Source organism: Etheostoma spectabile, unplaced genomic scaffold (assembly GCF_008692095.1).
Source record: "Etheostoma spectabile isolate EspeVRDwgs_2016 unplaced genomic scaffold, UIUC_Espe_1.0 scaffold00009763, whole genome shotgun sequence".
Classification (NCBI taxonomy): Eukaryota; Metazoa; Chordata; class Actinopteri; order Perciformes; family Percidae; genus Etheostoma; species Etheostoma spectabile.
In genome coordinates, this window is record NW_022603746.1 from 1 (window position 1) to 11,549 (window position 11,549).

The 11,549-nt window shown below is 42.2% G+C and overlaps 1 protein-coding gene across 1 annotated transcript; it reads right to left on the bottom strand.

Moving 5' to 3' along the window:
- Positions 1 to 1,341: 1,341 nt before the first annotated feature.
- On the bottom strand, positions 1,342 to 9,590 carry LOC116679198 (protein NLRC3). The gene is made up of 8 exons (XM_032508894.1): positions 9,483 to 9,590; positions 6,889 to 6,991; positions 6,565 to 6,681; positions 6,210 to 6,320; positions 5,838 to 5,945; positions 3,694 to 3,772; positions 3,313 to 3,541; positions 1,342 to 3,152 (listed from the first exon to the last, which is right to left on the bottom strand). The coding sequence occupies exons 2-8, from the start codon at positions 6,975 to 6,977 to the stop codon at positions 1,342 to 1,344; spliced, it is 2,544 nt and encodes an 847-aa protein (XP_032364785.1). The 5' UTR covers positions 6,978 to 6,991; positions 9,483 to 9,590.
- Positions 9,591 to 11,549: the final 1,959 nt, after the last annotated feature.

The window sequence follows — 11,549 nt, forward strand, 5'->3', positions numbered from 1 at the left end:
ATGTCACCTTCTTGTTGTTGTCAGACAGTTTTTCGTTCTCTGTTCACCGTGTTCGTGTCGAGTGTGAGTTCACAGGAATCTGACGGCGAAAACGAGACACAACACAGCTGCAGTTATTACCAATTAGCTCTTTTGATGACATCACAGGGTTGAATGAGTGATGTCACAGTTCCATGAATGAAATGTAAAACAGACTTACACTTCCTCAGACCTGGTGTCAACCATCTGACTCCAACAGGCTCCACCCTGAAAGGAGGGGGAAGGGGGGCATTACATCATTCTCACACACAGAAACAGCTGGACTCTAAAGGGAGTCTGGGAACTTCTTCCCTGGGATCTGATGACGTGGCCCCGACTTAACAACTGGAGAAACAGCTGGACTCTAGAAGGAGTCTATAGGGATCTGATGACGTGGCCCCCACTTAACAACTGGAGAAACAGGTGGACTCTAGAGGGAGTCTAGGATCTTCTTCCCTGGGATCTAATCTTTACTGTTCAGGCTATTGCTACATTTGACCTGTTTACGTCCATAAAATTATTTTGTAACATGTTACATAAAGATGACATCAGAGAGACTTTTTGAACTTAGACTCGTACATCTTCTTTTTGTTGATCAGTGTGTACCTGAGAGTGTCCAGTCTCCAGAGAGGATCCTTCAGTCCCGCTGACAGCATCTTTACTCCAGAGTCTCCTGGATGATTGTAACTCAGGTCCAGCTCTCTCAGATGGGAGGGGTTGGAGCTCAGAGCTGAGACCAGAGAGGAACAGCCTTCCTCTGAGATCAGACAGCCTGACAGACTGCAAACACACAGAACAACCCACAGGAAGCCTCTGTCAACACAGCCACGTTTAAATTTCATATTTTTTCTTTCATGTAACTTCATGGAGGTACATTTTATAACAGATTTATAATAAATCTTTAAAATCATCTGCTGCATGTAATTTAATCTCAAAACTACTGCTAAAGTTTGTCGTATCAACAGACACAAAGCAACATGTCAGCTGTTTATCAACTAAAGTTAGTCATATTTTAAATGATGATCAGTTGGATGGGTTGATGTATCCTGACCTAAGAGTCTCCAGTTTACAGTGTGGACTCTGAAGTCCAGCTGACAGCAGCTTCCCCCCTGAATCCTGCAGGTTGTTGTTACTCAGGTCCAGCTCTTTCAGACTAGAGGACTCAGAGCTGAGAACTGAGGACAGAGCTTCACAGCTTCTCTGTGACAGATTACAGACACTCAGCCTGGAGAGTCGGTAATGAGCAAAAAGAAATCAAGAAGTTGAAAAGACATCAGAGTTGTTAAGTTATGATGCAGTATATGAGTCCAACTATTGCTGTACTCACAGAGCTTTTTTGGAGGCTTTGACCACTGGCAGCAGCCTCAGAAGAGCCTCCTCTGAAGCAGAGTATTTCTTCAGGTCAAACACGTCCAGATCTACTTCTGATGACAGTAAGATGAAGACCAGAGCTGACCACTGAGCAGGAGACAGATCACCTGTGGAGAGACGTCCTGAACTCAGGGACTGTTGGATCTGCTCCACTAGAGAACCATCATTCAGTTCATTCAGACAGTGGAACAGATTGATGCTTCTCTCTGCAGACATGTCCTTATCCATCTTCTTCTTGATGTACTTCACTGTTTCTTGATTGGTCTCTGAGCTACGTCCTGTTTGTGTCAGCAGACCTTGCAGGAGATTCTGATTGGTCTGCAGTGAAAGACCCAGGAGGAAGCGGAGGAACAAGTCCAGGTGTCCATTTGGACTATGTAAGGCCTTGTCCACAGCACTCTGGTGGATATGCTTTAGTTTAGGTTTTTCTCTGAAGACTTTAGGCAGCCATGATGATATTTGTTCTTCTGCCAGCAGGTTGACTCCAGAGTTGGTGAAGGTCAGATGGACATGAAGAGCAGCCAGAAACTCCTGAACACTCAGATGGACGAAGCAGAACACCTTGTCCTGGTACAGTCCACTCTCCTCTTTAAAGATCTGTGTGAACACTCCTGAGTACACTGATGCTGCTCTGATATCGATGCCACACTCTGTCAGGTCTGATTCATAGAAGATCAGGTTGCCTTTCTGCAGCTGCTCAAAAGCCAGTTTTCCCAGAGACTCTATCATCTTCCTGTTCTCTGGACTCCAGGTTGGATCTGTCTCAGCTCCTCCATCAAACTTGACCTTCTTTACTTTGGACTGAACCACCAAGAAGATGTAGATGTACATCTCAGTCAGGGTCTTGGGCAGCTCCCCTCCCTCTCTGGTCTTCAATACGTCCTCCAGAACTGTAGCAGTGATCCAGCAGAAGACTGGGATGTGGCACATGATGTGGAGGCTTTGTGATCTCTTGATGTGCAAGATGATTTTGCTCGCCTGCTCCTCATCTCTAAATCTCTTCCAGAAGTACTCCTCCTTCTGGGCGTCAGTGAACCCTCTGACCTCTGTCACCATGTCAACACACCCAGGAGGGATCTGATTGGCTGCTGCAGGTCGTGTGGTTATCCAGAGGCGAGCTGAGGGAAGCAGATTCCCCCTGATGAGGTTGGTCAGCAGCACACCCACTGAGGTGGACTTTGTAACATCAGTCAGGACCTCGGTGTTGAGGAAGTCCAGAGGAAGTCGACACTCATCCAGACCGTCAAAGATGAAGACCACCTGGACCTCTTCAAACCTGCTGATTCCTGCTTCTTTGGTTTCACTAAAGAAGTGTTCAACAAGTTCTACCAAGCTGAACTTTCTCTCTTTCAGCACATTCAGCTCTCTGAAGGTGAATGGGAAAATGAACTGGATGTCCTGGTTGGCTTTGCCTTCAGCCCAGTCCAGAGTGAACTTCTGTGTTAAGACTGTTTTCCCGATGCCAGCCACTCCCGTTGTCATCACGGTTCTGATTGGTTCATCTCTCCCAGGTGGGGCTTTAAAGATGTCTTCACATCTAATTATTGTTTCTGTTCTGTCTGGTTTCCAGGATGCTGTTTCAATCTGTCTGACCTCATGTTCTTCACTAACCCCTGCAGCCCCTCCCTCCATGATGTAGATCTCTGTGAACATCTGATACAGAACGGTTGGGTTTCCTGCTTTTGCAATTCCCTCAAACACACACTGGAACTTCTTCTCCAGGTTGGACTTGAGTTTGGGGCGGCATCCTGCAACACTAGTTTCTGAAGAAACAAATTATATTAGAGAATCCAAACATTAAGGCTGTATCAGTTTTTAAAAAACAGCCTTGGGTCTGATGCAATGTGTGCAGTTACAGCATAGTTCGGAAATATACAGTTGTCACATTTTTCGATCATGATAAATGTGTTAAAATCCTCTTACTGCTCTGCAGACGGTCAGCCAGCTCCTCCTGCTTCATTCTCCTCAGGAAGTGCAGTGTGATCTTCAGAAATGCTTCTCTGCTGCTCCTCCTCTGCTCTTCATCCTCACCCTCTAAAACCTCCTCATCCTCCTTCTGACTCTCTAAGCATTCTGGGTAATCTGGACATAGAACCTTCGGAATCTTCTTCAGCTCTTTCCTTACAAAAGTGACGATGTTCTCCTCCAGCAGCTGGACCAGAATGATAAAGTCAACATTTAGTTTAAAGAACTCAACATGTGATTCATCTCTCAGTCTGAAGGCCTGCTGGTTTGAAAAGAGCAGCATGGAGACTATTGGGATCTGAATGGTAGTTTATTATCTGTAGATTAATATGTACACACCATAAATATGGAGTCCAGGTCTGTTTGCTGCTGCAGGTCAGACTGACCACCGAGGCCCTCTGAGCTCTCCTGGTGAACTCTGTAGAGAAAACATCACGTTTAAGAACATTTAATGATCTGTGCACAGACCTGATGATGAGTTATGTGGAAATCTGTGTTACTCTTCGGTCCGGTAGATACTGGTCGTTAAGGCACCGGTGCCGTATTATCATCGGGTGTCAGTACCCAAACCTATTCAGGACAATAATATAGACTCATACATGGACGCGGTCATTGGCTAAATCATCAAATGCATCAATGACATCGTATCGAGGATTACTGTATGGACATTCCAAATCAGAAGAAGAATCTTTTTTTAACAGGGACAGCAATGCCACAATATGAGCCACTAGATGGCAGAATGGTACTATGCAACGACAATTTCTCAGAGTTTTTAAAGAGCTGAAGTTGAATACACCATTAGTTTGAGGATTTGTTTGTTTCCGACATGCTTTACCTTCATTGTTTGTTTCAAGCTAGCGAGCTACATGCTGAAAATGGCAAGTTTTCAAAGGATTAAGATGGTTCAACAAGGAAGGCCTTCATGGTTCTTTTGGGGAATGATAGGAAAGATTAACAAACAATGTTTACGGAATTTCCTCTCTAACTGGGATATTTTGGGACAGATTGGTGGGATTGCTGTGGACAAAGTACACACAGAGATACACTGGTACTTTTAACCATGTATCCACCTAATTTAAATAGCTCATGTTACTGTATTATGTGAACAGTTAACCTATTTTAATATCATATTTGGCGTTTTCTTTTGCAGGATGCAAATTTTCTAGCAAATCAAGATCTTTCCTGAGACTATTTAGCAAAGTCACCGTTTCCACGTCCGGAGTTTAGCGCCGCCCAAGACCATTGTGAAAGAAAAGCCAACAACTCACCCTCCTATCCCAGCATACATACGTGCTGGAGCCAGACCTTACTCCACAGCGCTGCGGACATGTAGGTCTGGCAATTCGAGACAAAGTGCAAAGAGAAAATACAGGGATAATGTGGACTCTTAACTACCAGGGCTCCAACACCAGGAACATGTGGTCTGGACTAAGAACCATCACAGACTACAAGAGGAAACCTGCAGTGCTCAGGTAACCTGGACCTGATGGCCAAGCTCTTAAGGTGTAGTCCCCCCCTGATTCAAGAAGGCCACCAAGGGCGGACTGGCCATTGGAGGTTCGGGAAATTTCAATTTCTGGTTTAAAAAAAAATATGCATTTATTATGTTATTATAACAATGACGTCCTAAACTCATTACTACATGCCAATAATAATAGTCTATAACAAGTTTAACAAGTCATTTATTTAGTATGTAAATACAGTTTGAAACGTTACAAGTGTATTTTTAATATTGTTATTAGTTAAGTCCAGTCTTGGTGGTGATGTGGAGGAAAATGATGAAGAGGAGGAATACAGGCAGGAGGAGTATGGAGCAGGAGGAACCAGCACAGATACAGTGGAAGGTACAAGTCCAGTGTGCAGGGCTGTATAACGTAGCGTTGGCTTGTTTTGGTCTCTTTTTGTAGTGTTATTATTACAATTAGTTACTACTTCTAAAAAGGTCTTTACGTGTGCTCTCCACATGCAGAAAAACAAACAACTCAGCCTCCTATCCCAGCATTTAATGTATATATGTGGTGTTTTGGTCTCTTTTTGTATTATTATTAACATTCCTTCCAAAAAAGGTTCTATGTTTGCTCTCCACATGCTCTCATTAAAGGCCGCTCCATCCCAAAGTCCCGAGCCAAATTATTGTCCCAGTACATCCCTGAAGACCACCATTGTCCCTGTCCTGTCTGCATTCAGATCAAATCCCTCTGCCTGGATGACTACCCAGTAGTCCCACATTGTCAGACCATCCTCCACAGGGTTGCAGAGGAAGGTCTGACTAGTTCACACCACATTCTGGGATGGGAGAAAATCATGTTCTGGTTTATTGACATTTCTTTAAACCAATCACAATCATCTTCAGTGGCGCTGACCTGTCTGGTGGTTCTGGTCTTGGTTTCACTGGCATCAGATTAAAATCACATTTTGTCAAACCTAGACCACGAAGCTCTGAGAGAGTCAGATAATAAAAATGTTTAGTTATAAATTATTACCTTTCATCAACTGCTTGTCCAACTTTAAAGTTACCAATACGACCCATAGACCAGTCACTCTTCATTGCCACACAGCTGGGTCCAGGTCCAGGTTTCTGCTGCTGCATCCTGATACAAACAAAGACCGTGGATCAGAAGCTGTAATGAAAATATAATCTGATGAAAGATGCCGTCTCATCTCAGTCGTTGACTCTTTGTTGACTAACAAAGTAAGAAGGTAATTTATTAATTAATTCATACAGGAGGTGTACACTGTGATGTCACAGCTGACACTTTATATCGTTGAGTCCTACAACAGACTACAGAGCTCTGGACCAAGTCTGGATTTTTCTTCTCAGGAGAGGCAGTTAATAACAAAGTTCATTTTCTTACCTTCCATCAATAGCTTGTCCATCTTTAAAGTGAATAGGACGACCCATAGACCGGTCACTCTTCATGGACACACAGCTGGGTCCAGGTCCTGGTTCAGGTCTTTGCTGCAGACTAATACAAACAAAGGGACGAATACGTTTAACCAGATTCATTAATCAGCTTGCCCTGTTTTATTATTATAACAATAATGATATATAAGCCTAATTTTTATATTTGTGTCTAATATAGTAAGTAGTTGTAGGCGTACACTGCTGACATGATATACTGTTGAGTCCTACATGAGACTACAAAGATCTGGATCCAGACCGGATTTGTCTTCTTAGGAGGGTCATTAAATTAACTTTTAAATTCATACCTTCCGCCAGCAGAACCTTGTCCATCTTTAAAGTCAACAGGACGCTCCATAGACCAGTCACTCTTCATGGACACACAGCTGGGTCCAGGTCCAGGTTTCTGCTGCTGCATCCTGATACAAACAAAGACCTTGGATGAGTTACTATTCACCAAAATGTTATCTGATGAAATATGCCGTCTCATCTCAGTAGATAATCAGTGGTTGGCTCTTTGTTGCGTATTCCAGTAAGAAGTTCTTATTAACTAGATATTGAGAGCGAATCCTGATGGAGGAGTGATGTGAGTGCTGAGCTCTAACATGGAGAAGAGTCCATCATCATCTCACCTCTGAGCTTTGGTCTGGCTGTCATGGTCCCCACACAGAGTGGTTTTAGAGGGAGGGGCTCCCTCCTCTCTGTCCTCACACTGACTCATAGCAGAGTCCACACCTGCTGGGAGACATCACCTCTGTTACTATGACAACCTTTTCATCACAGGACACATTAGTCTCTCATTCCTCTCTAACATGTCCCAGATGCTGTAGAAAACAGTGAATCAGCTGATCTTTCCTTCTGACAAACACAAACCAAGTCGGTCTCAGTAGTTGGAAGATGGCTGTGGTTTAAATATAATGCATCATGGATCTAAGTTATTTGAAAAGTTCTGACACATCCTTCATTTTTCATTGATTAAGCTCACCCATCAGATGATGGAGTTCTACAATCTGTCCACTAGATGGAGCTAACTGACCATCTAATGAGCTAAAGATCAGCACCATCAACTCTGCTGTGAGCAGCAGTGTGATGTATGCTATTATGTAGCCTAATATCTAGGGCTGAGGGGAAGTGGAACAGCTGATGAATGTAGCTGATTCTGCAAAACAAGAGCTGTTACGTAATGTCTAGGGCTTAGAGGAAATGGAAGAAAAACTAATGACTGTATTTGATACGGCCTGTCAAAGGTCCTAAGGTAAGGTGACCAGATTTCTCAGACCAAATCCGGGGACATTTTTAGCTCAGAAGCGTATACCTCCAAGTCATTTCATGTTTATATTTTTGTAAAACTTAAAACGGGGACACTCAACCTAGAGCTGTTCTCATTAGGGGCTGACCCCCCCAAAAGGTCTGATCCTAGAATCACCCCTGCTGCTACTTCATACTTGTACTCCACTACACCTCCAAAAGGGAATGTTGTAATGTTTACTGAACTACATTTATCTGACAGCTTTTGCTTTATTGCTTCAGGCTTGTTTCTGCAACAGCTCGTTGAGTATCGGATACAATAAAAACTATTGAATTTTTTTCCGTTGACAGTGATGCAGTATTAAACGAGAGCGCTGCAGTCGGCAGCAGAGAAACAAGCTACAATGTAAGTTAACAGGATAATTGTACAGCTTGTATTTACGTTTATTTATTTTGCTACTGACAGACCCAGAGTAATATTCTGTCTGACAACATTATGGAAAGGATTTCTAAGGAGGTCGACCTTAAGGATGTTAATCTTTTACAGAAAGGTCGATCAACCTTTCTGTAAAAGATTAAGATCCTTTTTTAAAACATAAAAGTCCGCGAAATTGCGTTCGCTAAACCAACCAGACTCCATGTAAATAATCAGTAATTTCAGCATCGTAAAATTCGGCTTTCTTAAATTAATGGGCTCTGAGCAGCTCTGGCTGTCTTGAGCCCGTGTGTGTGGGGTGTGCGACTATAGGCTACGTTTAGTCAATGTTTTCTTTCTTTCATTCCAATTCCAGGTCTGTCAGTCACAGTGAAAACCGGGGACATTTCCATGGACAGATCCAGCCAGGGACAGGTCACCAAAACCGGGGACTGTCCCCAGAAACCCGGGACGTCTGGTCACCCTATCCTAAGGCCTGTCAAATCTGACTTCACAATTCATTAATAATTCCTGCGTCTTCTTTTATTGGATTTGCGTTTGCCAGAACACATGGTTTCAGCATTTGAGTTACATAACACAAACAATCGTGGGTACACCGTCCAAAATGTGTATCCCTAACTGACCATTTCCCTAATGTTTCATCCTCTCTAGCTTGAAGGATCTCCTCCTCTCCCTCCTCTCTCCCGGGAGATGTTCCTCCAGCACACACATGATCCAGCCTCCCCATTTCATGCCTTCATGCTGCATAGTGGAACTTTCCTGGACTAATGTGGTGATCATGCTTTCTGTGTGTCTTGGACTATGGTGTACACACACAATATTATAATGCTTACACAAGACACATTCCTTTACATGGAATTCCCAGTTTGAACTGACTAACTAAATGTTGGCCTATACATTGACAGAGAAAAGGAACGTGCCCTCCATTTCTCATGACTACATGGACTTTAATACTAAGATTCACACATCTAGACTTTCTACAGCTTTTACTTTGATACACTAAATATATTTAGCTCATAATACGTGTGTACTTATAACTCAATAGGCCTTTAACTTGTACTAATGCAGTAGGCTTTAACTGTGTGTATTAGTACTTTAACGGCAGTAAAGATTAAACACTAGAGATGTCAGATTCTTTCATGAGTTGTGTGTTCTGAATATAAATAATTAAGAATAGGAAACACTTCAACAAATCATAAAACACAATAGCAAATAAGAAAACACAACATTAATATAAATAATATGTGAGTTTCAGTAATGTTTGAGGAGAAATTTCTAGTCCTCACACTCACTTTGTCAGCAGAGCTACATTTGATTTCTCAAATATTGATTTTGGAAACAGCTCCATTATGGTTAGCATGGTTAGCATTGGTTAGCTCCTTTTGTTGGAGCAGCTGGTTATCCTGAACACGGGGCTGTTACACACAGCTGTTAGGATTAATCACTGTTACAGTTAACCCTAACCAAACTCAATTCTTCTCCAACAAAACACATTTTACAGTTTAATGAAAGATCAAAAATCAGCTGAAAAGTGGAACTTACCAGATGTTTAACGTGGGGGAAACATCTGCGTCACAACAAGACAAAGTAAAAGTGAAAAACTACTGACTCACAAAGAGCACGAAGTTGACCAGTGAGAGAGAGAGAGGAAGTGAGGGGGAGGGAGAGAAGATGGATTCAGTTCCACAGTCACACAATAATCTCATGTCAAATATTAAATCACACAGGGGACAGTAAAATGTCCCCTGTGTGATTTTACATATACCCACTAACCCCCCTAACCCCCCTAACACCCCTAATCCTAACTCTGTCCAAACTTAATTCTTCAACCCATTTTACAGTTTGATGAAACTAACAGATCAGAAATCAGCTGAAAGGTTTTTCTTACCAACAGTTTAACCTGGAGGACACATCTGCGCCACAACACAGGACGGAGTGAAGTACCAGAGAAAGACTTCTACACACCTAAATAGCCCGTATGAGCAGATGAATGTGAATTAATTTAGCAAGTCTCCTACATACGTAGTCCTAGGGAAAGGGGGCCAAATGTACAACGTATAGGTCGATGTCACATGGAGGCCACTTGGGAAGATACCTGCTGCTGTACATGTTGCTGATCTTTAGCTCAATAGATGGTCAGTTAGCTCCATCTAGTGGACAGATAGTAGAACTCCATGATCTGATGGGGGACTTCTCTCACACTGACTGGGTCCAAGAGTGTATGGCTGCAGCCTGGAGCGTCCCATGTCATGCCGTCCCGCCTGGTGCCATCCCGAGTTTCTACTTTTCAAAATAAAAGCTCATCTGGAATAAAATAAGCTTGCGTCAACTATCATGCTAAGACTAAATTACTTACAAAATATATGTCTGTCATTGCGTCATTGGATCGAATATACATTGACACCAGAAATTCATACGTTGTAGAATTATTCTATTATTGTCAAGAAGTAATACAAATGTAGAAGAAAGACATCCCTTTATACGTATATCTGGTGAGGGGAAATTCACATTGTTCACTCAGTTTGGTACATTTAATACACACTGGACAGTGAGGTATTGGCAGAGGGAGAGAAAATAAGGAAACATTACTTATGTTACTGTATTGAGCAGTTTGGTTGTGTATTTTTCAAGTAGTTTTTAAAATGTACTTGATTTTAAGGTGAAGAATTGTATTTTGCTACATTACAAATCCTATCCGTTACTGAGTAAAAAGAAGTTTGACTACTAAAAACTGAAAGGAAGAAAAAATAACTAAATCCCACCGCCTATGACCTCTACACCAGACCTGGGCTTTCTTTTTAGTGCCAACGTATACAGCTTCTTCTTCTCTGGTTGCAAGGCGCAATTAAAAAGAAGTAGAAGAAGTGTAACGTGTGGGAGCGGTCGGCCCATGATGTGTTAAGAGAACGGTCTGACCCTGTGGCGGCGAGCCTGAGACCTGAATGGAGACATTAACATGGACGGAATCAGCTGTTATCCCTCAAAACATCAGCTCATGGGAAAGAAAGAGAGGTCGATACAGAGCGCCGAGGTTTTAAAACCAAACATGGACTGCACAACATCGCCACACAACACTACGCCATTTTCTGGAGGGGAGTTTCTAGTTTACTTTTCAGGTTTTTCCCCTTCTTGTCCAATGAAAACCACGTATCTCCAGATGTGTGTTGATGTTGAATGTTTTGATACACTGAAGTATGATCATAAGAGTGTCATAAAAAAGAATAAATCTGTAAAATAGAAGAAACTACATGTCAAAGTTCAACTCAGTTCAGTTTATTTAAAAAGAAGACAGATCAATTAATAAAACAAATGATTATACATGGTGAAAAATCCCAGAATTAGCCAAAAGCTCACCAACTTTCCCTGAATATAATCGCTGTTCTCATGTGTTTAATCCATGGAAAAAATGACTTCAATAAATTTCAGCAAATTTGGGCTGCTAACTTGATGCCATCAGTGAAAAAGCTAAAGTTAAAGAGAGGATGGCTTCTACAAATTGATACAAGGTATTAACTCTTGCAGGGGCCCAAACCTTTGCAGACGCCAATTTTGTTTTTGTTTTTTCCAGTTATTTTGAAGTGTAAATAATGGAAAAAAATCTAACTTTTT

Coding starts and splice junctions, on each gene's coding strand:
- LOC116679198 (XM_032508894.1), bottom strand. CDS start 6,977: ATGAGTCAGTGTGAGGACAGAGAGGAGGGAGCCCCTCCCTCTAAAACC. Junction 6,321..6,564: donor CAAGGTTCTGCTGGCGGAAG/GTATGAATTTAA, acceptor TGTTTGTATTAG/TCTGCAGCAAAGACCTGAAC. Junction 5,946..6,209: donor GGACAAGCTATTGATGGAAG/GTAAGAAAATGA, acceptor TGTTTGTATCAG/GATGCAGCAGCAGAAACCTG.